Source organism: Rattus norvegicus, chromosome X (genome assembly GCF_021556685.1).
Source record: "Rattus norvegicus strain SHRSP/BbbUtx chromosome X, alternate assembly SHRSP_T2T, whole genome shotgun sequence".
In the NCBI taxonomy this organism is placed as follows: Eukaryota; Metazoa; Chordata; class Mammalia; order Rodentia; family Muridae; genus Rattus; species Rattus norvegicus.
In genome coordinates, this window is record NC_141554.1 from 44,749,266 (window position 1) to 44,776,895 (window position 27,630).

The following is a 27,630-nucleotide window of genomic DNA, read 5'->3' on the forward strand; positions in this document are numbered from 1 at the left end:
TTGTGCAGATACTGGATTCCAGTGCCTTTAAAACCACTTAAACAAGTTTTTAATTATCAAATGATTGTTCATTTGATAGTATATGAATGTCTTATTTATTAGACTTTTACTTCTCAAAAGATTTTCTTGGTGATATGCAAAGGTGGTGTTAGCTGCTTTAATTTTGGTGTGCATGCTAAAGTGGAATTTATATTTAAAACTAAACTCTAAAAGAATTATTTGTGGGTATTTTGAAAATATAACACTTATAAAATCAGAAGTTTGGGGGACTGATTCATAAAGAAATAAAATGGGAATTTTTCAGACTTTTCCTCACATGCTTACCCCAACCTTGGTGGGCAGAATATATTAAATTGCATCATCTCATTCATTCCTTCTGTGAAAGAAGAAAAAAAGAGGAGAGATAAATTACATAAGAATGTTAAAATTATAAATGGTCATTTATAAAGGTAGTTGCACACCTTAGAAAGACATTAAATAATATCACATCATTAATAATTTTATCATACCTAATTTATTCTTAGACTTTAAAACAGTCTGGTAAATTATACAAAATAAAATACATCTGTGCAGATAATTAGAAGTTACAAGTTTGGTATACTTTCCTAAAATAGAATTAAAATCTCCCACGAAACTTTGTAATATTTTGACCAACACATTAAAGAAGACATAAAAGAAAAAGGGTGACTTCTAGGGATGCAGGAAATATGATTCAAGTATATTATCTGCATGTATAAAATTATAATGAAAAAATGTTTGCAACTTGTATTGAAATGCCTTCATTTGAATCCTGATATTAGGCATTGACCAGCTGTGTTTCCTTAGGCACATTACTTAACAGTTTCTTTGTACTAAAAGCATTCATTCTCATAACCATACGGATATAATGATCCAATAGTAATCAAACTCTAGGAAGTTCTCTGGTCTACAGACAGTATCTATTGTGGTGCTTATCATTCCATTCTTTGGATCTAGGGCTTGCAGATTTCCAGTTTTCATTAATTCAGAATTTATTGAAATACTAGCTCTTGACAGATGTCATATTTTTTAAATTTTTGGATTATGGTTTTCATTGGCTATTATGTGCTTCAGGAAATTTAAGTTGAACAAAATAATTGGTTACTTCTCTACCAGAGTGTTATACTTGAAGTCTTTGCTGTGGCTACTGCTTGCTAAATCAAAGTGATGTTCAGTGAGAATAAATAGTCAGAAGGATATTGGACAAAGAAGAGAATACTTGATTCTATAAACCAGACATGCTTATTATATCAAAAACTATGCACAACTAGATTTAAGGCAATGAATCCAAATCGCCATATTGCTGCAGCATGGTAGTATTCAAATGCATGATGGGACCAATTAGAAAACCTTAAGTTCGATTCTGATAGTATAGCATGAAACAGTAGGTTAATGTCCTGATAATAAGGTTAAATGTAAGGGCCTGTCACTTTAGAAGGGACTAGCAAGAGATAGATTCATAGGCCTTAGGGACTAAGACTGAATTCAGTTAATAAATGAAATTGAAACCTGATTTTTTTGTAAAATATTATATGCCTTTATATCCTGGACTCTAATGAGAGCAAACATGGGCTATTCTTTATTATCTATAATAAGTACCTTAAACTAGTACTATCTGGATAGTTCTCTGAGGCAGTTTCACCTTCTGGCTCAAAACACACATTTTCTTCATCCACACATGCCAACCATAACGTTGCATATGAGAGTGTGTTTTGCATACTATAGCTGAAAACCAGTTTAAGTATAAGCCTACCTGGGGAAGAAAAACAATGTGATGTGAAAACTTTGTTCTCTATGTTTAGGCAAGCTACGACCTATATCTATGCCAGTCGAATATAATTGGGTGGGGGACTATGAAGATCCAAATAAGATGAAGAGAGATAGTAGAAGAGGTAAGTGTTCTAGAATTTCAGTGTAGGATGGGTTATTTGAACAATGAGCAAATATAAATGTTCTTCAAATAGCTTATTATGGCTTCAGCAGAAACTTACTCCATCATGAAGTAACAGTACAAATAAATGAAATCAGTTCAACAGTTGACTCTTGACCCATTAGTAATAGGTATCTTATATGAATGCCTTCAAAGAAACTCTGGGCCGATAGTTACACAGAGAAAGATGAATATATGTTTGTAAATTGAGAGTTAATATTTTGAAAATAAGGTCAGAAGTGTGAAACTGCATAAAAGGATTCATTTCAGTTCAGTAAATAAAAACAGTTTTGTTATCAATCCCAATTAATCAGCAATGAAGCTTATTCCTTCATGAAACCTCATATGATGAAATCTCATAATAAGCAGTGAAGCACATAAGTGTAAAACAAATGTCTAATGAAAACTGGACCAGTGACTCTTAACAACAACCACGTAGAAATGGAGGGGAAGGGTGCTTTGTACTTTCTCTGTTCTGTTTGCTGTTCAGGGTTATTTATTCTCTTAAATGGGACTGGGCTACTTTTGAAGTCTCTACCCAAAGTAAGTGAAACCTTCATGGCTTTAACAATGTATGGCTATGGTGAGCCCAGCTCTTGGTGCTGCTACTTCTACTTTCAGGAGAGTGCCATAAATTGTAGATGGATAACAAACCCAAAATTGTTCCTATATACTAAACTTCCTTTACGGTATGGTTGACCTGTTTACTTATCATTTCTATCCAGTAAAATGTAAAGCATCCACAGATCACATAGGCAAGAAAGCGTAAATGTCTGCTTCATTAGTCTCCTTAGCATGTGTTTTTTGGAGTGATCATTTCCAAAATGTTGGGAAGTTCAAGAATATATTCATTTTCCTTTACATGTATATATTAATTCCATTTCCAAGTTTAGTATCTAATCTCATTATAGTTTTATTAAATAAATGAAGAAAAATCAGGTTTATTACATGCCATCTCTAAGTTATACTTTAGGACTTCTTACAATAGTGACATCCTGGGGACATTTTGTATATTAACTACTAAGAGCTGACTACTAATTTAAGGAAAGAGTCTATGAACTAAGTTCGTAGTGTGGGCTTCAACTTCTCCAAGAATGTTATCTAAAATGTTAGAGGCTATTCTTTGCAATCAAGGTTTATGAGAATATTCCTGAGACACTTGCTATAAACTGTAAGGTCCATCCACTCAAATTTAAGCTCTACAGGTGATTTTGATGTTAAATCTTCAGAGTGAAAACTGGAAGAAATAATCAAAAAATCTGCCTTATTGTCTTGTTCCAAGTAATTAAGTTCTACTGTATTGTTACTACATATTTTGTAAGTTAAAAGGTACCAAAATGAAATCTTAGAGCACAATGTGGAAAAGAATGGTACATTTCAAGTATTTGCATACTTATATCAATATATTTCTCTTTTTATGTAGAAAACTCTCTACTTCGATACATGAGCAATGAAAAAATTGCTCAAGAAGAATACATGTTTCAGAGAAACAGCAAAAAGGACACAGGGAAGAAGTCAAAAAAGAAGGGTGATAAGAGTACTAGCCCAACTCACTACTCCTTGCTGCCTAGTTTGCAAATGGATGCATTGAGACAAGACATCATGGGCACACCAGTGCCAGAAACCACACTGTACCATGTAAGTAAACTCAAAAAGTCTTTAAAGTAATTTATTTTCTCGGAAGGCAAATTACTTTCGTTTGTAAAATCTAGATTTTTTTATAAAAGATTCTAGCACTAGAAATTAGAAACTGAAATAAAATTATTGATTAAAGATTAATTTGTTTTAGAGCTCATATGATCAAAATATTCATATTTCATAGGAGCCTCTATTTTATTAAAAGAACTAATAAACACAATATTGACAGAGAACATTAATTAGGTAATTACTCATTTGTATGTTAATACAGCGCTTGGAAAGCTTTAGAAATCAACATTAGAAATAGAATGTTTAGTATTTCATGACTCTTCCTTAAAAGGAGCATCCAGGGGGCTGGAGAGATGGCTCAGTGGTTAAGAGCACTGACTGCTCTTCCAGAGGTCCTGAGTTCAATTCCCAGCAACCACATGGTGGTTCACAGCCATCTGTAATGGAATCTAATGCCCTCTTCTGGTGTGTCTGAAGACAGCTACAGTGTGCTTATATATAATAAATGAATAAACTTAAAAATATTTTAAAAAAAAGGAGCATCCACTATGTGCTAGTAAAACTGAGCAAACAAAGAACAGCATTGCATTAGGACTAGGGACACAATCCAGTTGGAAGCATGTTTTCTGCACACGTGTGAGGATCAAGGCTACATTCCCAGCATATAAGAAAAGATTCGGCATAGACTGCCTGCCTATATTCCTAGTGCTGGGGAAGAAGACATGGGAATACTCAGAACTTACTGATTAGCTAACTCAACTGAATTAGTTCTTCCATATTTACTGAGTGACCTTCTCACAAAAGTAAGGTGAAGGAGATAAAAAGATATTTCTGGGTCCAAAAGCACTGACTGCTTTTCCAGGGAATGAGGTATAATTTCCTAGTACCCACATGGAGGCTGACGACCTTCTGCAGTTCCAGTTCCTGGGCTTTCAACACTCTCTTTTTGCCTCTGCAGGCACATACATGGCACATAAATATACGTGCCCACCAAACACCATGCACATTAAATGAGTAAATGAATGTTTTAAATTAAGGTAGATGGAGAATGGTAGAAGAAATTATCCAAATTCAACCTTTGGTTTTTACTTGTACACGCACATGCTCATGTGCATACACACACACACACACACACACACACACACACACACACACACACACACAAATTCATACGCAAAAGCATAGGTAGCATTGTATAGAGGAAATATACTGAGATTTCCAATTTAATTAAAGTTATATATGGGAGGGTGCAAAAAGTAGCCTTGCACTTTCAGGGAAAATAAGAAAAACCTTCATCATGGGTAGTGGCTAAGCCAAGAGTGACAAAATGAATAGTGATACTTTCATGAAAAAGTAAATCCTAATCATCACAACAGTTGTGAAACTCCTACAGCAATCAAGAGTTTACTGATGAATTTTGAGCTGAAAATGTATGATCGCAATGGCATGCAGTAGCTTTCTAATGAAAGCATATTACTTGAGAGGTCAAAGGCAGGGCCATTAAGTCCATGCCAGATGGATTGTGAAAAACCAGAACACTAGCCATGCGGAAGCTGAAAATCATATTCCCTTGAATTATCAACATGTTTTATACTACATTGGCTAAATAGTATTTGTTTTTAATGTAGCTTCCACTTAAGAACATTAAAAACAGACTTTATGATGCTAGAGAGGTGGCGCAGTTACTGAAGTAACTGTACAACCATGGGACCAGAGTTCAGATCCCTAGAAACCGCATTAAAAGTCAAGCATGGTGATATACACCTATACGGCCAGCACAAGAGGAGGCATGGGGACAGGAAGACCTCTTGCGCTTGCTGGACAGCTAGTCTAGCCTAATAAATTGATATTTCAGTGAGTAATCTTGCCTCTAAAAATAAGTTGGAGAATGATAAGACACCAAAGTGAACCTCTGGCTTCCACAGATATACTCACATGTACATGCACATGCTCACACTCAAGTGCACACACATGGATGTGCATATACAGGAAAAAGATTACAAGATCTTTAGTTAGTATGTGGAGGAATGGAACTTAATGCTCAAAGTATCAAATCTACCATATTGTTAAAAGGTATACCATCTAATTAAACAAGATGTAAAAAAGAACTTTATACTTGAACTGTTTCTCAGAGTCAATATCTTAAATTGTCATTTCTATTCTCATAAAACTAGATTAGAAAAATGTTTTTCACTATGTCGATTAGAATTTCATTAGCTTCAGTGCCTATCTTATTTCTCCCCGGGTCCATATTCCCATGTCTCTCCCTCTACAAGAGTGTAGAATGTCCCATCAGAACCCATTAAGTAGCTGATAAATCATGATTCTTCCCAGCAACGTCTGAAAGAAAGCTAAAAACAGTCTTCTTGGATACCTGTGAATGGGTCCACTTTTTTATCATCACCATTCAGAAAAGCCATCTAATCAATTAACTTCCTATACAGTCTGCTTCCAATTATAAATAACAGCCTATATAAAGTTCTCAAGATGACAGACAGCCTATTCAAGAGCAGAATTGGTAGTTAGAGATGAAGCTGGAGGGAGAATAAGAGGCCACTTTGATTCCGGGTAGATTAGCTGGCAGGAAGTTTGGATTTAGCATTAGAAGAGTGGCGATCGATCAAACACATACTTATAAACACAGTGTTTCATTATGTTGTACATGTAAAGACTTGTGTATAATAGGAAAAATAGAGAATGAATGTGGGAATTTTTGAAGTATTGACGAAGGGCAGGCAATAAAAAACAAGTAAAAATGCTAAGAATTTGTGTATTATTCCTAGGTTTAAAATTGTTGCCACTATTCCAAAGAACATTTCTTTGTTGAGGAAGATCAGAAGTCTAGTTGACTAACTTCATTTCTAGAGGCTCATTTTAAAATGAAAGAAAATTTTTTTATATTATAGTTTGTTCAAAATATGGGGTCAGTATCAATATGTAACTTAACCACTTTCGTGATAAAATGATCATCTTCCTGATTCTTGTAAAACATGGGTATTTTTGATACAGTAGGACATAAGGGGAAACACTATCTCTGCTATAGTGCTAATTCTATGGGGTCTAAAGATGTTTGCCTTCTGATTTAGAGAAAATGAGTTAATTTGATAGCAGGGTTACATCAGAATTTTATAGTAATATAATTCCTTGTAAGTTGTAGTGAATAACTCCACCAATAAGTAAGTGACTGTAAACACCAATGTTAGTGCCTTTCTTAGTATTTTCGACTTGGAAAGAGATCTTTTCCCCAAGATGAACTTTCTCACACCATACCTTATATACTAGAGTGCAGAAGTTCAGTTCCATCCAGTCCTTGGCTTCTTCTCTGCTTGGTTATCTCATTACAGAGATCCCACTATGCCCACCTCATCAGCTAAACATTTTTTTCTCATTCATAACATTATATTTACTTGTAAGTAAATTGGGTTAATTCTATGTCTGAAAATGCAGAAGTTGTTAGCTGACCTTAGAGAGCACACAGAGAAAGATAGGCAGTGATGTATGTATGTATGTATGTATGTATGTATGTATGTATGTATGTATGAAATCTAAATGTATTAAGAAGCTTTTATGAGGATAAAGAATAGTTTGATTGCCCCGAATCTTACCTTTCAAACGTAGGGGAGAAATAATTGTTATTACCTATCAGAAAGGCATTATTGAGTCAGGTAGATCAAGAACCTGCTAGAGTACCTTTTAAGGAAGAAATCAGATTATAAACTTTTGCTTAGTATAATATGCAGATAACAACATGCTTCTTCATTATACCTGTAATTAATTAACTGATTAATTAATTAATTGAAATCTATATACCAGACTGGGTAAAATCTGATTATGTATCCATGCACCATGCTGGTATACTTTCTTGATGGAATTTTAAATAGTTTTTTAAACAGATTTTGAGTAGGTGTTAAAAAAAATCTGTTAACTCCTTTCCTAACATCCCAACATTTCTATAATTTATCTTAACTTTTAAGATGTAAGTATAAACAGTTATTATATTTTTCCTAATAAGTTGATTTATCCATTCTGATAAATTTGTGAGGAAATATTTTGTAAAGCTAAAAGGTCAGTGTATAGGTGTTAGAAATACTTATTTCATTTTAACAAGCAATTAACCTGAAAAAGACACTACACAAATGGCTTTGTAAGTAGTAATAGTTCATCCCTAACATTTGGCTGCTCCTTTCAGTTGCCGGATGAAGCTCCTCTAATGACAATTGGGCTGGGCATTGATGAGTGTAGCAGAATATCATTAGAAATTAGTTTGTTGACTCTATTTGTTCTTTTTCCCAGTTGTATTTGGATCTATCTGATGTTGGGCTATCCTGCCCTTGGTTCCCCACCATCTAGACCGTGTCAGGCATGGGTTCCCTCTTGTGGGTGTGCCTCAAATTGGACTATTGTTGGTTGGCCATGCCCATAAGTTCTAGACCACCATTGTTCTAACATATCTTGCAGACAGGACAAATTATAGGTCAAGGTTTCTGTCAATGGGTTGGTGTCCCAGGAACTGAAATTTGAACGTCAGTGTTTCAACTCCTCATAAGCATTTTAACAATTCTTCAAAACTTTAGCCTAACTTTAGCAGAAAGTTAACAATTCTAGTAGTGTCCACTATCTGTAAATGCAATCTCTAGTCTAAGTGTTATAGAATGTAAAGAAGCTGATAAATATAATATCACTTCTATAACTAAATATTAGCTAGCATTTCCTGATTAGTTATGTAGATTCCATGCCAGAAATGTATAGATTATGGTTAAATCTTTGAAAAGACCCTATGGTGTACATACTGTTAATACTATTTCTGTTTGCAGAACTAAAAGGTATACAGACTGATCTTTTTACATAGAAATAAAACGTATCACAGTTGGGTCTAAAATCTCTGTCTTTACATAAATAAAGCCAACACCCTTCACAATAGTCACAAATAATTTAAAATACCTTGGGGTGACTCTAACCAAGCATATGAAAGATCTGTATGACAAGAACTTCAAGTCTCTGAAGAAAGAAATTGAAGAAGATCTCAGAAGATGGGAAGACCTCCCATGCTCATGGATTGGCAGGATTAATATAGTAAAAATGGCCATTTTACCAAAAGTGATCTACAGATTCAATACAATCCCCATCAAAATTCCAATCCAGTTCTTCACAGAGTTAGAGCCATTCTCAACTCCATCTGGAGTTATTAAAAAAGAACAAAAACAAACAAACAAACAAACAAAAATTCCCCAAACCATAAGAGAACTTCTGTGGGAATTACTATCCCTGACCTTGAGCTGTACTATAGAGCAATTGTAATTAAAAAAATAAAAGTACATGGAGTTGATACTGAAACAGACAGGAAAAGCAATGTAATAGACCTGAAGACCCAGAATTAAACCCCCGTACCTCTGGTCACCTGATCTAAGAAAGAAGCCAAAATTATCCAGTTGAAAAAAAAAGACAACTTATTCATTCAGTTTAATTTTCCTGAGACTCCCTGTCTTATCTAAGGTTTATTCAGAAGTATGCTGTTTAATTTCCAAGTAATTGGATATTTGCCTATTTCCGTTTTGTTATGGATTTCTCGTGTTTTTTGTAAGATCAGCAGTGTAAACTTTGTATTATTTCTTTCCTTTTAAAATTAAGGTTTGCTTCACAGTCCAGGATTGGGTCTTACCCTGATGAATGTCCCATGTTTTAAGAAAGAAGCTACAGATCAAGAAAACCTCTTACAAAATTAGTTTTCTTGATCTGGAGATTCTTTTTTAATAGAAATATGTTTTTAACAAAAACAAAGGATCAAACTCATATATAAACTTTTTTTATATACATTTTAAGGTGTTTTTTTTTACTATTATTTTTTTTATTAACTTGAGTATTTCTTATATACATTTCAAGTGTTATTCCCTTTCCCAGTTTCCGGGCAAACATCCCCCTCCCCCCTCCCCTTGTTTATAGGTGTCCCCCTCTCAACCCTCCCCCCATTGCCGCCCTCCCCCCATAGTCTAGTTCACTGGGGGTTCAGTCTTAGCAGGACCCAGGGCTTCCCCTTCCACTGGTGCTCTTACTAGGATATTCATTGCTACCTATGGGGTCAGAGTCCAGGGTCAGTCCATGTATAGTCTTTAGGTAGTGGCTTAGTCCCTGGAAGCTCTGGTTGCTTGACATTGTTGTACTTTTGGGGTCTCGAGCCCCTTCAAGCTCTTCCAGTTGTTTCTCTGATTCCTTCAACGGGGGACCTATTCTCAGTTCAGTGGTTTGCTGCTGGCATTCGCCTCTGTATTTGCTGTATTCTGGCTGTGTCTCTCAGGAGCTATCTACATCCGGCTCCTGTCGGCCTGCACTTCTTTGCTTCATCCATCTTGTCCAATTGGGTGGCTGTATATGTATGGGCCACCTGTGGGGCAGACTCTGAATGGGTGTTCCTTCAGTCTCTGTTTTAATCTTTGCCTCTCCCTTCCCAGCCAAGGGTATTCTTTTTCCTCATTTAAAGAAGGAGTGAAGCATTCACATTTTGATCATCCGTCTTGAGTTTCGTTTGTTCTAGGGATCTAGGGTAATTCAAGCATTTGGGCTAATAGCCACTTATCAATGAGTGCATACCATGTATGTCTTTCTGTGATTGGGTTAGCTCACTCAGGATGATATTTTCCAGTTCCAACCATTTGCCTACGAATTTCATAAACTCGTTGTTTTTGATAGCTGAGTAATATTCCATTATGTAGATGTAACACATTTTCTGTATCCATTCCTCTGTTGAAGGGCATCTGGGTTCTTTCCAGTTTCTGGCTATTATAAATAAGGCTGCGATGAACATAGTGGAGCACGTGTCTCTTTTATATGTTGGGGCATCTATTGGGTATATGCCCAAGAGAGGTATAGCTGGATCCTCAGGCAGTTCAATGTCCAATTTTCTGAGGAACCTCCAGACTGATTTCCAGAATAGTTTTACCAGTCTGCAATCCCACCAACAATGGAGGAGTGTTCCTCTTTCTCCACATCCTCGCCAGCATCTGCTGTCACCTGAGTTTTTGATCTTAGCCATTCTCACTGGTGTGAGGTGAAATCTCAGGGTTGTTTTGATTTGCATTTCCCTTATGACTAAAGATGTTGAACATTTCTTTAGGTGTTTCTCAGCCATTCGGCATTCCTCAGCTGTGAATTCTTTGTTTAGCTCTGAACCCCATTTTTTAATAGGGTTATTTGTTTCCCTGCGGTCTAACTTCTTGAGTTCTTTGTATATTTTGGATATAAGGCCTCTATCTGTTGTAGGATTGGTAAAGATCTTTTCCCAATCTGTTGGTTGCCGTTTTGTCCTAACCACAGTGTCCTTTGCCTTACAGAAGCTTTGCAGTTTTATGAGATCCCATTTGTCGATTCTTGATCTTAGAGCATAAGCCATTGGTGTTTTGTTCAGGAAATTTTTTCCAGTGCCCATGTGTTCCAGATGCTTCCCTAGTTTTTCTTCTATTAGTTTGAGTGTATCTGGTTTGATGTGGAGGTCCTTGATCCACTTGGACTTAAGCTTTGTACAGGGTGATAAGCATGGATTGATCTGCATTCTTCTACATGTTGCCCTCCAGTTGAACCAGCACCATTTGCTGAAAATGCTATCTTTTTTCCATTGGATGGTTTTGGCTCCTTTGTCAAAAATCAAGTGACCATAGGTGTGTGGGTTCATTTCTGGGTCTTCAATTCTTTTTTTTTTTTTTTTGGTTCTTTTTTTCGGAGCTGGGGATCGAACCCAGGGCCTTGCGCTTCCTAGGTAAGCGCTCTACCACTGAGCTAAATCCCCAGCCCCCTGGGTCTTCAATTCTATTCCATTGGTCTATCTGTCTGTCTCTGTACCAATACCATGCAGTTTTTATCACTATTGCTCTGTAATACTGCTTGAGCTCAGGGATAGTGATTCCCCCTGAAGTCCTTTTATTGTTGAGGATAGCTTTAGCTATCCTGGGTTTTTTGTTATTCCAGATGAATTTGCAAATTGTTCTGTCTAACTCTTTGAAGAATTGGATTGGTATTTTGATGGGGATTGCATTGAATCTGTAGATTGCTTTTGGTAAAATGGCCATTTTTACTAAATTAATCCTGCCAATCCATGAGCATGGGAGATCTTTCCATCTTCTGAGGTCTTCTTCAATTTCTTTCTTCAGTGTCTTGAAGTTCTTATTGTACAGATCTTTTACTTGCTTGGTTAAAGTCACACCGAGGTACTTTATATTATTTGGGTCTATTATGAAGGGTGTCGTTTCCCTAATTTCTTTCTCGGCTTGTTTCTCTTTTGTATAGAGGAAGGCAACTGATTTATTTGAGTTAATTTTATACCCAGCCACGTTGCTGAAGTTGTCTATCAGCTTTAGTAGTTCTCTGGTGGAACTTTTGGGATCACTTAAATATACTATCATGTCATCTGCAAATAGTGATATTTTGACCTCTTCTTTTCCAATCTGTATCCCCTTGATCTCCTTTTGTTGTCTGATTGCTCTGGCTAGAACTTCAAGAACTATATTGAATAAGTAGGGAGAGAGTGGGCAGCCTTGTCTAGTCCCTGATTTTAGTGGGATTGCTTCAAGTTTCTCTCCATTTAGTTTAATGTTAGCAACTGGTTTGCTGTATATGGCTTTTACTATGTTTAGGTATGGGCCTTGAGTTCCTATTCTTTCCAGGACTTTTATCATGAAGGGGTGTTGAATTTTGTCAAATGCTTTCTCAGCATCTAATGAAATGATCATGTGGTTCTGTTCTTTCAGTTTGTTTATATAATGGATCACGTTGATGGTTTTCCGTATATTTAACCATCCCTGCATGCCTGGGATGAAGCCTACTTGATCATGGTGGATGATTGTTTTGATGTGCTCTTGAATTCGGTTTGCCAGAATTTTATTGAGTATTTTTGCATCGATATTCATAAGGGAAATTGGTCTGAAGTTCTCTTTCTTTGTTGTGTCTTTGTGTGGTTTAGGTATAAGAGTAATTGTGGCTTCGTAGAAGGAATTCGGTAGTGCTCCATCTGTTTCAATTTTGTGGAATAGTTTGGATAATATTGGTATGAGGTCTTCTATGAAGGTTTGATAGAATTCTGCACTAAACCCGTCTGGACCTGGGCTCTTTTTGGTTGGGAGACCTTTAATGACTGCTTCTATTTCCTTAGGAGTTATGGGATTGTTTAACTGGTTTATCTGTTCCTGATTTAACTTCGATACCTGGTATCTGTCTAGGAAATTGTCCATTTCCTGAAGATTTTCAAGTTTTGTTGAATATAGGTTTTTATAGTAAGATCTGATGATTTTTTGAATTTCCTCTGAATCTGTAGTTATGTCTCCCTTTTCATTTCTGATTTTGTTAATTTGGACGCACTCTCTGTGTCCTCTCGTTAGTCTGGCTAAGGGTTTATCTATCTTGTTGATTTTCTCAAAGAACCAACTTTTGGTTCTGTTGATTCTTTCTATGGTCCTTTTTGTTTCTACTTGGTTGATTTCAGCTCTGAGTTTGATTATTTCCTGCCTTCTACTGCTCCTGGGTGTATTTGCTTCTTTTTTTTTTTTTTTTTTTTTTATTAACTTGAGTATTTCTTATATACATTTCGAGTGTTATTCCCTTTCCCGGTTTCCGGGCAAACATCCCCCTCCCCCCTCCCCTTCCTTATGGGTGTTCCCCTCCCAACCCTCCCACCATTGCCGCCCTCCCCCCATAGACTAGTTCACTGGGGGTTCAGTCTTAGCAGGACCCAGGGCTTCCCCTTCCACTGGTGCTCTTACTAGGATATTCATTGCTACCTATGGGGTCAGAGTCCAGGGTCAGTCCATGTATAGTCTTTAGGTAGTGGCTTAGTCCCTGGAAGCTCTGGTTGCTTGGCATTGTTGTACTTTTGGGGTCTCGAGCCCCTTCAAGCTCTTCCAGTTCTTTCTCTGATTCCTTCAATAGGGGACCTATTCTCAGTTCAGTGGTTTGCTGCTGGCATTCGCCTCTGTATTTGCTGTATTCTGGCTGTGTCTCTCAGGAGCGATCTACATCCGGCTCCTGTCGGTCTGCACTTCTTTGCTTCATCCATCTAGTCCAATTGGGTGGCTGTATATGTATGGGCCAAATGTGGGACAGGCTCTGAATGGGTGTTCCTTCACTCTCTGTTTTAATCTTTGCCTCTTTTTGTTCTAGAGCTTTTAGGTGTGCTGTCAAGCTGCTGACATATGCTCTTTCCTGTTTCTTTCTGCAGGCACTCAGCGCTATGAGTTTTCCTCTTAGCACAGCTTTCATTGTGTCCCATAAGTTTGGGTATGTTGTATCTTCATTTTCATTAAATTCTAAAAAGTTTTTAATTTCTTTCTTTATTTCTTCCATGACCAGGTTATCATTGAGTAGAGCATTGTTCAATTTCCACGTATATGTGGGCATTCTTCCCTTATTGTTATTGAAGACCAGTTTTAGGCCGTGGTGGTCCGATAGCACGCATGGGATTATTTCTATCTTTCTGTACCTGTTGAGGCCCGTTTTTTGACCAATTATATGGTCAATTTTGGAGAAAGTACCATGAGGAGCCGAGAAGAAGGTATATCCTTTTGCTTTAGGATAGAATGTTCTATAAATATCCGTTAAGTCCATTTGGCTCATGACTTCTCTTAGTCTGTCGACATCACTGTTTAATTTCTGTTTCCATGATCTGTCCATTGATGAGAGTGGTGTGTTGAAATCTCCCACTATTATTGTGTGAGGTGCAATGTGTGCTTTGAGCTTTAGTAAGGTTTCTTTTACGTATGTAGGTGCTCTTGTATTCGGGGCATAGATATTTAGGATTGAGACTTCATCTTGGTGGATTTTTCCTTTGATGAATATGAAGTGTCCTTCCTTATCTTTTTTGATGACTTTTAGTTGGAAATTGATTTTATTTGATATTAGAATGGCTACTCCAGCTTGCTTCTTCTGACCATTTGCTTGGAAAGTTGTTTTCCAGCCTTTCACTCTGAGGTAGTGTCTGTCTTTGTCTCTGAGGTGTGTTTCCTGTAGGCAGCAGAATGCAGGGTCCTCGTTGCGTATCCAGTTTGTTAATCTATGTCTTTTTATTGGGGAGTTGAGGCCATTGAAATTGAGAGATATTAAGGAATAGTGATTATTGCTTCCCGTTATATTCATATTTGGATGTGAGGTTATGTTTGTGTGCTTTCATTCTCTTTGTTTTGTTGCCAAGACGATTAGTTTCTTGCTTCTTCTAGGGTATAGCTTGCCTCCTTATGTTGGGCTTTACCATTTATTATCCTCTGTAGTGCTGGATTTGTGGAAAGATATTGTGTAAATTTGGTTTTGTCATGGAATATCTTGGTTTCTCCATCAATGTTAATTGAGAGTTTTGCTGGATACAGTAACCTGGGCTGGCATTTGTGTTCTCTTAGGGTCTGTATAACATCAGTCCAGGATCTTCTGGCCTTCATAGTTTCTGGCGAGAAGTCTGGTGTGATTCTGATAGGTCTCCCTTTATTTGTTACTTGACCTTTTTCCCTTACTGCTTTTAATATTCTTTCTTTATTTTGTGCGTTTGGTGTTTTGACAATTATGTGACGGGAGGTGTTTCTTTTCTGGTCCAATCTATTTGGAGTTCTGTAGGCTTCTTGTATGTCTATGGGTATCTCTTTTTTTAGGTTAGGGAAGTTTTCTTCTATGATTTTGTTGAAGATATTTACTGGTCCTTTGAGCTGGGAGTCTTCACTCTCTTCTATACCTATTATCCTTAGGTTTGATCTTCTCATTGAGTCCTGGATTTCCTGTATGTTTTGGACCAGTAGCTTTTTCCGCTTTACATTATCTTTGACAGTTGAGTCAATGATTTCTATGGAATCTTCTGCTCCTGAGATTCTCTCTTCCATCTCTTGTATTCTGTTGGTGAAGCTTGTATCTACAGCTCCTTGTCTCTTCTTTTGGTTTTCTATATCCAGGGTTGTTTCCATGTGTTCTTTCTTGATTGCTCCTATTTCCATTTTTAATTCCTTCAACTGTTTGATTGTGTTTTCCTGTAATTCTTTCAGGGATTTTTGTGTCTCCTCTCTATGGGCTTCTACTTGTTTATTTATGTTTTCCTGGAATTCTTTCAGGGATTTTTGTGTCTCCTCTCTATGGGCTTCTACTTGTTTATTTATGTTTTCCTGGAATTCTTTCAGGGATTTTTGCGATTCTTTCAGGCATTTTTGCGATTCCTCTCTGTAGGCTTCTACTTGTTCTCTCAGGGAGTTCTTCACGTCTTTCTTGAAGTCCTCCAGCATCATGATCAAAAATGATTTTGGAACTAGATCTTGCTTTTCTGGTGTGTTTGGATATTCCATGTTTGTTTTGATGGGAGAATTGGGCTCCGATGGTGCCATGTAGTCTTGGTTTCTGTTGCTTGGGTTCCTGCGCTTGCCTCTCGCCATCAGATTATCTCTAGTGTTACTTTGTTCTGCTATTTCTGACAGTGGCTAGACTGTCCTATAAGCCTGTGTGTCAGGAGTGCTGTAGACCTGTTTTCCTCTCTTTCAGTCAGTTATGGGGACAGAGTGTTCTGCTTTCCGGCGTGTGGTTTTTCCTCTCTACAGGTCTTCAGCTGTTCCTGTGGGCCTGTGTCTTGAGTTCACCAGGCAGCTTTCTTGCAGCAGAAAAGTTGGTCTTACCTGTGGTCCCGAGGCTCAAGTTCGCTCCTGGGGTGCTACCCATGGGCTCTCTGCAGCGGCAGCAACCAGGAAGACCTGTGCCGCCCCTTCCGGGAGCTTCAGTGCACCAGGGTTCCAGATGGTCTTTGGCTTTTTCCTCTGGCGTCCGAGATATGTGTGCAGGGAGCAGTCTCTTCTGGTTTCCCAGGCTTGTCTGCCTCTCTGAAGGTTCAACTCTCCCTCCCACGGGATTTGGGTGCAGAGAACTGTTTATCCGGTCTGTTTCCTTCTGGTTCTGGTGGTGTCTCAGGCACAGGGGTCCTGCCGCTCCTGGGCCCTCCCCCACGGGAGCCCAGAGGCCTTATACAGTTTCCTCTTGGGCCAGGGATGTGGGCAGGGGTGAGCAGTGTTGGTGGTCTCTTCTGCTCTGCAGCCTCAGGAGTGCCCACCTGACCAGGCGGTTGGGTCTCTCTCTCACAGGGTCTGGGGGCAGAGAGCTGCTGCGGGCCGGGATCCCTCATATATAAATTTTAAGTTTTAAAAATCACCATCTGCAATTCATTCATGGAGAGATATGCCATATTTTTTGGATTTTTTTCCACATTACATCGTAAAGTGAGACTAAATAATAGTTGGGCAGGATAGATCAAGAGTACTTCTTTTCAAATCTAATTTATTTCCTTGTCTTTTGATCCCAGGTATCAAATCACTTTGTGTCCCCCAATTTTAGGGGAGGGCACAAAAGACTAGCAAGCCTACCCTGATTTCTCTGATACCTGTATGTCAATGGTTTCTGCCAAACAGAAGTATTAAGAACAGTAGCTGTCCTAGTTCTGCTTTTTACCTTTTGAAGACTTTCTGCGTCTGTTTCAGTACAAAATACATGTTAATTGTACATATCAGTCAGATACCCCAAAATAACTGCACCTAATATGGCTGGTTTTAGGTTTTTTTCCATATATAGTGGAGCTTGAACAGTTTTTTAAGAACCATCTAGCATTTGCTATTGAAACAGGTGTATATAAATCCTAAATCATTGGTAATTAAATTTATATGGAGACTAATTAGCTGCTATTTACATTCGGTTATAAATGGCATTCAAATAAAGTTAATAGTCTATGAAATATTCCGAGAGACTCTGATTCGAATTCCTGATCTTGCATATAAAATTAAACTTAGGAGAGTTTAATGATGATGTAATAGTAGTCACAGAACAGAAATGGTGAATACAATATGGAGAATTAGAAGTAAAGTGTCCTGGTTCCTTCTATAAGTGTATTGCTCCACTGGAGCTCTGCATTACATTACTAATGAAAAATAAATATTCTACATTTGGCACATCAGCAGGTATATTGAAATTAGATTGAAGGTACCAGGGACAAAATTTGAAGTGGGAAAATAAGGATAGGGACAGTTCAAGTGAGAGATGAGAGTAGCTTAAGCCTGCACGCTAAAGTAAAAATTGTAAGCAGAGTTGAGCTCTCAATATGTTTTGAAGATAAGTTACCAAGATGTACTGACAGATTATGAGATGTTGTAACTTAGTTCCCTATACAATCAGGTGCTCAGTAACTATTTGGTTCATGTTTTCAACAGATACTGTGTGAGAAGCTGAGGATTCATTAGTGACCAAAGCAAATGGTTTCTGCCATAATAAACAGTACTACAGTAGGCAAAAAATACATCATAAGACACTGAACCAAGTAATTTCAATGAATTTTTTAATTAATAAAGAATGGCACGAGTGGAAAAAAATTGCATAATGGGGAATGAACTCCAAGAGATTTCTCCAGCATAAAGATAGTACAGATGCAGGCTCTGGTTTGGATCTATGATTTCCTCATTCTTGTATTGGCATGAGGTTTTGAAACTGCAGGTTTTATTTAACACTGCTAATAGTTTTGAGACCAAGTGTGCCTACAGTCTCATACCTTAAGTTCCATCTCATTTACAAAACTAAGATGTTAACATGACCCTTCCTGTCATAAGTGTAAATCATCCTTTCTGACCCACAGAGCAATGTAACTTTCTAAATAAATTGATAAAGCATAATTTTGGATACAGGTGTTACTGATTTAAATTATGTCTACCTCATGAAATTATCCCCCTTCCTGTTTTGGAAAACCCTTTCTTTCCACATAACAGTGAACTTGTATCTTGTGTCAGAATGCAATCAAAGATGAGTGCTTTGTGTCATTTTCTGACATTTGTCGCAGTTTTCTTCTTTAAATAAAATGCTTACTTTCAAGGCAGTGGTTTGTGGTAGTTAAAAGCACAGAGTTGACAGACATAGAATTAAATCTGACTCTGCCCTTCCTCTTGTGATCCTAAATAAGCAGTCTACCCATTCTATGTGTCCATTTTCTCTTCCTTACTACATGGTCAATCATAGCCCCTTTACAGTTGGTTGTTGTTGGTTTGGTTTGGGTTTGATAAGAATGAAAATTGCTAACTTACAGAAAGTTTCCAATACAGTACCTAACACAGAATAATGGCTCAGTAAATAATTATTATGATCACAGAATGATGATTTCTATTTTCCAAGGGGAATAAGTCTTGTTAGTATGCATTAATCACTCCTCCATGCTTTACAACTGTAACACATAAAAAGAAGATTTACGTATGATAAGATATTGCATAAGATGCAGTCACATTCTTTCCTATGTAAGCTAGGAAACAGGTCATTTTTCTTATGAATCATTTGCTTTGCCTAATCTAAGTACTTTAAATGGCATGTAGACTTAGCTCAACTGTCATTTTATTCTTAGCTGACTCCTCATTGATAATGTTTTCAAAGCCCAGAGTTTGAGTCAAGATAATTGCATCTTTATTAAGTAAAATCTCTAGATTCCTGAACAGCCACGAACCTTACCCTGCTGAACTGAAACATCTAGTGCAAATTCAGTGCCAAATCTTTTACTCCCTCTAATTCCACTCTTTTATCTCATGTGTTACATCAGTGATAATATCACCACAGCAACAGACCAGTTAAATTCTGTGCAATTTCTTATAGGTTTTTGATGTAATGCTTAGTGCTTTTAGCTCATACTCCATTTACTCATATTTATACTCTTTTACTGCCAAAATATAATAATTGGTAAGGAAGAAAGTGTTTTACTTTCTAAAATATTTAAGACTTCGAATAATTTTGTTTATTTGTTTATTTGAAAAATTGAATAGTAGAAGTAGCTGCCATTTATCCCAAGTACTTCAAATTGCCAAGCACCTTCTTTTATGTCGACGAAGGATGGTATTGGCTTGACTAGTCACTGAAGTAATCTTAGAACTTGTGGAAAATTACAGTGAAAGAAAGTTGCTATATTGCAACAAGAGAGTATTTTGATTGCAAATTTTTCCATAAGTGCAGTAATTTGCAACTTGAGAAGAATTTAATAGTAGCTGAGCTTTCAAAATGCAATACAGAAACTGTCATTTTCTTCTACAATTAAAATAAGTGCTTCTGAAATTTTCAGGATAAGAATGACCCAAATTACCACCCCCCACTCCTTCATCCCAAAGACGGGAGAATGGAGTTTGAAGAGAACATCTGTGGGCAAATGAAAAACAAATGGTCTTTTCAGGCAAATTCTGAAAGGGGATCTTTTATAGCCAAACAGAATCCTATTGCATGCATCACCATGGTTAAGAAGAGGATCAACAGTACTTCATAATGGCTTTTTATTTTAGCACATTCTATTTTTTGGACAGAATTACAATTTCAACACATCTATTCATAATTCATCATATAATTATTTGCATAAATATCTTTTGACACAGCTTTAATGTACTTTGGTCAGCCACATCTTGAATCTAAACTGTTAAATTCATGAAGACATTCTCAGTGCAACTAATGTTAAAGAAGACTTATGTCCCCAGAGGAATGGTCTACTAAAGGACATACATTTCAGGCATATGCTGCACACATAAATTACTGAACACATGAGAATTGGTGTGTTGTCTACCCACCACCCAACAATGTGTACATTAAAATAATTAACTAGTTAAGATTGTATTATGGGCTATTTGCTAATATTTGCTCAGTAGTTATTCACTGACAGCCAGTAAATCAGTTTCTCTATATTAGGCCCATAATGGTAGTAGGGAGAGGACAAAACAGTGTATAAAACAGATTTTTTTCTTCTTTATTAGAAGAATTAGTTCATATTTGGAAGGGAGTCTATGGAATAAACAAGAAATGTAAGTATATTCAATGTTAAATGCAAAGAAGAAAAAAGTGTTAACTGCATGAAGATTAATAATTTTATGTAAAGAATGCTGGCATTTGTTTTAAAAAAGTAAACATCTACGTGATGACTTAAAGGACTAGGGTAAGCAATGATAGTGTCTGGGTAAAGGAGCATTGAGGTAGTAGCAAGAGTAAAGACTGTGACATAGACCTGCACTTTAGCTTGATCTGCAATCAGCCACTGTGGCTGGAATAAAGTTAACAAGAAGAGCAGAAAATGGTAAATGTCATAAGGGACCAGACTGTGTAAGGCCTTCAAGACTATGAAAGGACATGAATATATACTCTCAATGAGAAACCACTGGAGACTTTTCATAGGTAGAAATTACAAGATGTTGAATGTTTTAATGGGATCACACTGGCTCTTCTATTAAAATTTTGGAGAGATTAGAAACAGAAGTAGCTAGAATGGTAAGGAGGTATTGCAGTAATCAAGGTAAGCACAGATAGCAGAAGTAGTAAGGCTCTCTCTCTCTCTCTCTCTCTCTATATATATATATATATATATATATACATACATATATACATATATATATACATATATATACACATATGTGTGTGATGTTTACTCTTTATTATAATTTTTATTTTTTTATTAATCATTCCATTTATTTAAATCTCAAGTGATATTACACTTTTCCACTTCCGGGTTACCCCTCCACTATTCCCCAATCCCACACCTGCCCTCTCCCCCTTCCCCTTTGCCTTTATGTGGGTGCTCTCCCACCTACCCATACACCTACCCCACCACTCCAGCATCCCCCTATGCTTGGGCATCAAACCTCCACAGGACCAAAAGCCTACCCTCCCATTGCTGTAAGGCAAGGCCATCCTCCTGCTACATGTGTATCTGGAGCCATGTCACTCACGGTACACTGTGGTTGGTGGTCTAGTCTCTGGGAGCACTGGGTGGTATAGCCAGCTGATGCTGTCCTTCCTACGGGGTTGGAATTCCCCTCTGCTCCTCCAGTCCTTCCACCAGTTCCCCCACTGGGGTCTGTAAGCTCAGTCTGATGGTTGGCTCCAAGCATCCACATCTGTATTGGTCAGTTGCTGGCCAGACCTCCCAAGGAGCAGCCATACCAGGTTCCTCTCATCAAATGCCTCTTGGCCATAGCAACAGTGTTGAGATTGGTGCCTACAGACAAGATGGATTCCCAGGTGGGCAATTCCCAGATGACCCTTTCTTCAGTCTCTGTGGCTTAGCTGTGGGCTGAAAAAAAAGGAAAAAAGAAAAGAACAAAAAGAGTTAAACTTGACTCAAAGATTTTATACCCGAGCCAGTAGGAAGGAAAATAATGAATGGCCATTTACTTGTACATAGAGGAATAAGTAGCACATTTGATGGGTGGTAAACATTATGACATCAATGTTATCCCAATCCATATTAAATCAACTGAAATAGGCAGCCTATGCATCTCCATTGAGACATCCTGGTTAGTGATATAAATTCAAAAGTTGTTAAAAATCAGAATATGTAAAACATTCTTTAACAAATTGAAGGGATTTTATGTTTTCATGTTCACTGTGAAAAGAGAGTAGAAGCCAGGCCTGTGGGGAGGCTTTCTGGATCTCTTTGTCTTTCTTCTAAGTGTGGTCATTTTGAATAAATCTCCCTTTCCTGCTTTTCACTATTAATTTGGCTTGGTGAGGACTGTAACTGAGCCGGACTTGTTGTAGTATTACTGTTTATGACTCCTAACCTCTGGTAATAATGCAACTATAGCAGGAAAAATGTACATTTTGAAATGTCTGCTGTCTGTAACAAGTTGACCCTAGAAGAAAAGAAAAAGATAGAAGTTTCTGGCAGCTACTGGAGTCTATTTTCTCTGAGAAAAGTTTTTGGGGATGATAATATAATTACTTCATTTCTCCCTTCCCCTTCCTACCTCAAAGCCCTCCCATATACTCCTCTGCCCTCTTTCGGTTTATAGCTTATTTTTTCCATTAGTCGCTGTTACTTGTATGTGTGACTCTCTCTCTTTCTCTCTCTCTCTCTCTCTCTCTCTCTCTCTCTCTCTCTCTCTCTCTCTCTCTCTCTGTTCTTAAATATAACCTGCTCAGTCTCTATAATGTTATTTGTATATATGCCTTCAAGACTGACCATTAGGTATTAGACGAGCAGTTGGCGTGCTCTTCCCTAGAGAAGACTTTCTCCTGCTCCCAGCATTTCTCAGTTTCCTATAGTTATTTGTATAGTGTTTAGGCTTCATGGGCTTTCCCCATCTATGTTGGAGTGTCTATTGGTTTTTATCTTTATTTGTGAAGCAGAGAAAACAAGTATTTGGACTTTGTCTTGGTTTCTTAAAAACCTTGATAAGTTTCTCCCCAAGTGATGCACCTTAAGTTTGATTTTTTTGTTGTTGTTCTTGAGCAATTTGGGGTTCCTTTGAACCTTTGGCAGCAGTTGCCATTTGATAACTGGCTTGATCTTTTGTGGAGCTCTTTGGGCTATTATTGCTTGATTTGATTGTTTGAAGTTTATTGATACTGTGTGTGTGTTTTTTTTCCTGCATGCACATATGGACACTGTCTTCATTTCTGGTACCTGTGGAAGTCAGAAGACAGTGTCAGACTCCCTGGAACTGTAGTTATTGATGGTTATGAGCCATCATGTTGGTGATACAAGTCGAACCCAGGCCCTCCACATAGGTATAACAAGCACTCTTGAGATTAGGCATCTCTCCTGCCCCAAAGGCTATTATAACTAAGAAACACTTAAGTAGTGACCACTGTGAAAGAAAGAGCTCTTAGAGGCGTTAGAGGTGAAGAAAGATCACTCTGATGTTCGTGCAGTCAGAGGCTTTAATGACAGCATGGTTAGGTCTCCTTTGGCTTCAATTTCCTTTCTTTAAGCAGAGACATATCTATTTTAATCCTTATCATTGGAATCTGTGAGCTCTAGGAGGAACTAGCTTGATTTATTGAAGCTATGAGGTCTGACTTTAGAGTTACTAGTGTCTTCAAGGGACAAGGCTATAATATGATAATCCCATTTGTTGGCCAAGCCTTCCTGATATGGAATGTTTTTGAAAAGCAAATTTCAGAATCTATCAAACTGTATGGGGTATCTCCCATGTGACAGGAAAACTTTGGTACTCTTTTTTTTTTTTATCATTTTTTTTAATTTTTTTTTTTTATTAACTTGAGTATTTCTTATATACATTTCGAGTGTTATTCCCTTTCCCGGTTTCTGGGCAAACATCCCCCTCCCCCCTCCCCTTCCTTATGGGTGTTCCCCTCCCAACCCTCCCCCCATTGCCGCCCTCCCCCCATAGACTAGTTCACTGGGGGTTCAGTCTTAGCAGGACCCAGGGCTTCCCCTTCCACTGGTGCTCTTACTAGGATATTCATTGCTACCTATGGGGTCAGAGTCCAGGGTCAGTCCATGTATAGTCTTTAGGTAGTGGCTTAGTCCATGGAAGCTCTGGTTGCTTGGCATTGTTGTACTTTTGGGGTCTCGAGCCCCTTCAAGCTCTTCCAGTTCTTTCTCTGATTCCTTCAATAGGGGACCTATTCTCAGTTCAGTGGTTTGCTGCTGGCATTCGCCTCTATATTTGCTGTATTCTGGCTGTGTCTCTCAGGAGCTATCTACATCCGGCTCCTGTCGGTCTGCACTTCTTTGCTTCATCCATCTTGTCTAATTGGGTGGCTGTATATGTATGGGCCACATGTGGGGCAGGCTCTGAATGGGTGTTCCTTCAGTCTCTGTTTTAATCTTTGCCTCTCCCTTCCCTGCCAAGGGTATTCTTTTTCCTCATTTAAAGAAGGAGTGAAGCATTCACATTTTGATCATCCGTCTTGAGTTTCCTTTGTTCTAGGGATCTAGGGTAATTCAAGCATTTGGGCTAATAGCCACTTATCAATGAGTGCATACCATGTATGTCTTTCTGTGATTGGGTTAGCTCACTCAGGATGATATTTTCCAGTTCCAACCATTTGCCTACGAATTTCATAAACTCGTTGTTTTTGATAGCTGAGTAATATTCCATTGTGTAGATGTACCATATTTTCTGTATCCATTCCTCTGTTGAAGGGCATCTGGGTTCTTTCCATTTTCTGGCTATTATAAATAAGGCTGCGATGAACATAGTGGAGCACGTGTCTCTTTTATATGTTGAGGCATCTTTTGGGTATATGCCCAAGAGAGGTATAGCTGGATCCTCAGGCAGTTCAATGTCCAATTTTCTGAGGAACCTCCAGACTGATTTCCAGAATGGTTTTACCAGTCTGCAATCCCACCAACAATGGAGGAGTGTTCCTCTTTCTCCACATCCTCGCCAGCATCTGCTGTCACCTGAGTTTTTGATCTTAGCCAATCGCACTGGTGTGAGGTGAAATCTCAGGGTTGTTTTGATTTGCATTTCCCTTATGACTAAAGATGTTGAACATTTCTTTAGGTGTTTCTCAGCCATTCGGCATTCCTCAGCTGTGAATTCTTTGTTTAGCTCTGAACCCCATTTTTTAATAGGGTTATTTGTTTCCCTGCGGTCTAACTTCTTGAGTTCTTTGTATATTTTGGAAATAAGGCCTCTATCTGTTGTAGGATTGGTAAAGATCTTTTCCCAATCTGTTGGTTGCCGTTTTGTCCTAACCACAGTGTCCTTTGCCTTACAGAAGCTTTGCAGGTTTATGAGATCCCATTTGTCGATTCTTGATCTTAGAGCATAAGCCATTGGTGTTTTGTTCAGGAAATTTTTTCCAGTGCCCATGTGTTCCAGATGCTTCCCTAGTTTTTCTCCTATTAGTTTGAGTGTGTCTGGTTTGATGTGGAGGTCCTTGATCCACTTGGACTTAAGCTTTGTACAGGGTGATAAGGATGGATCGATCTGCATTCTTCTACATGTTGCCCTCCAGTTGAACCAGCACCATTTGCTGAAAATGCTATCTTTTTTCCATTGGATGGTTTTGGCTCCTTTGTCAAAAATCAAGTGACCATAGGTGTGTGGGTTCATTTCTGGGTCTTCAATTCTATTCCATTGGTCTATCTGTCTGTCTCTGTACCAATACCATGCAGTTTTTATCACTATTGCTCTGTAATACTGCTTGAGTTCAGGGATAGTGATTCCCCCTGAAGTCCTTTTATTGTTGAGGATAGCTTTAGCTATCCTGGGTTTTTTGTTATTCCAGATGAATTTGCAAATTGTTCTGTCTAACTCTTTGAAGAATTGGATTGGTATTTTGATGGGGATTGCATTGAATCTGTAGATTGCTTTTGGTAAAATGGCCATTTTTACCATATTAATCCTGCCAATCCATGAGCATGGGAGATCTTTCCATCTTCTGAGGTCTTCTTCAATTTCTTTCCTCAGTGTCTTGAAGTTCTTATTGTACAGATCTTTTACTTGCTTGGTTAAAGTCACACCGAGGTACTTTATATTATTTGGGTCTATTATGAAGGGTGTCGTTTCCCTAATTTCTTTCTCGGCTTGTTTCTCTTTTGTATAGAGGAAGGCAACTGATTTATTTGAGTTAATTTTATACCCAGCCACTTTGCTGAAGTTGTTCATCAGCTTTAGTAGTTCTCTGGTGGAACTTTTGGGATCACTTAAATATACTATCATGTCATCTGCAAATAGTGATATTTTGACCTCTTCTTTTCCGATCTGTATCCCTTTGATCTCCTTTTGTTGTCTGATTGCTCTGGCTAGAACTTCAAGAACTATATTGAATAAGTAGGGAGAGAGTGGGCAGCCTTGTCTAGTCCCTGATTTTAGTGGGATTGCTTCAAGTTTCTCTCCATTTAGTTTAATGTTAGCAACTGGTTTGCTGTATATGGCTTTTACTATGTTTAGGTATGGGCCTTGAATTCCTATTCTTTCCAGGACTTTTATCATGAAGGGGTGTTGAATTTTGTCAAATGCTTTCTCAGCATCTAATGAAATGATCATGTGGTTCTGTTCTTTCAGTTTGTTTATATAATGGATCACGTTGATGGTTTTCCGTATATTAAACCATCCCTGCATGCCTGGGATGAAGCCTACTTGATCATGGTGGATGATTGTTTTGATGTGCTCTTGAATTCGGTTTGCCAGAATTTTATTGAGTATTTTTGCGTCGATATTCATAAGGGAAATTGGTCTGAAGTTCTCTTTCTTTGTTGTGTCTTTGTGTGGTTTAGGTATAAGAGTAATTGTGGCTTCATAGAAGGAATTCGGTAGGGCTCCATCTGTTTCAATTTTGTGGAATAGTTTGGATAATATTGGTATGAGGTCTTCTATGAAGGTTTGATAGAATTCTGCACTAAACCCGTCTGGACCTGGGCTCTTTTTGGTTGGGAGACCTTTAATGACTGCTTCTATTTCCTTAGGAGTTATGGGGTTGTTTAACTGGTTTATCTGTTCCTGATTTAACTTCGATACCTGGTATCTGTCTAGGAAATTGTCCATTTCCTGAAGATTTTCAAATTTTGTTGAATATAGGTTTTTATAGTAAGATCTGATGATTTTTTGAATTTCCTCCGAATCTGTAGTTATGTCTCCCTTTTCATTTCTGATTTTGTTAATTTGGACACACTCTCTGTGTCCTCTCGTTAGTCTGGCTAAGGGTTTATCTATCTTGTTGATTTTCTCAAAGAACCAACTTTTGGTTCTGTTGATTCTTTCTATGGTCCTTTTTGTTTCTACTTGGTTGATTTCAGCTCTGAGTTTGATTATTTCCTGCCTTCTACTCCTCCTGGGTGTATTTGCTTCTTTTTGTTCTAGAGCTTTTAGGTGTGCTGTCAAGCTGCTGACATATGCTCTTTCCTGTTTCTTTCTGCAGGCACTCAGCGCTATGAGTTTTCCTCTTAGCACAGCTTTCATTGTGTCCCATAAGTTTGAGTATGTTGTATCTTCATTTTCATTAAATTCTAAAAAGTTTTTAATTTCTTTCTTTATTTCTTCCTTGACCAGGTTATCATTGAGTAGAGCATTGTTCAATTTCCACGTATATGTGGGCATTCTTCCCTTATTGTTATTGAAGACCAGTTTTAGGCCGTGGTGGTCCGATAGCACGCATGGGATTATTTCTATCTTTCTGTACCTGTTGAGGCCCGTTTTTTGACCAATTATATGGTCAATTTTGGAGAAAGTACCATGAGGAGCTGAGAAGAAGGTATATCCTTTTGCTTTAGGATAGAATGTTCTATAAATATCCGTTAAGTCCATTTGGCTCATGACTTCTCTTAGTCTGTCTACATCACTGTTTAATTT

The 27,630-nt window shown here is 37.8% G+C and overlaps 1 protein-coding gene across 8 annotated transcripts in view; it reads left to right on the forward strand.

Moving 5' to 3' along the window:
• Positions 1-27,630, forward strand: part of Cnksr2 (connector enhancer of kinase suppressor of Ras 2) — a 269,745-nt gene that overhangs the window by 184,946 nt on the left and 57,169 nt on the right. For 4 of the 8 annotated variants that reach the window (XM_087600615.1, XM_087600618.1, NM_001113366.1 and 1 more), the window contains 2 exon segments: positions 1,821-1,910; positions 3,372-3,586. In XM_087600615.1, the coding sequence (XP_087456741.1) occupies positions 1,821-1,910; positions 3,372-3,586 (305 nt within the window). 8 annotated transcript variants of the gene reach the window in all.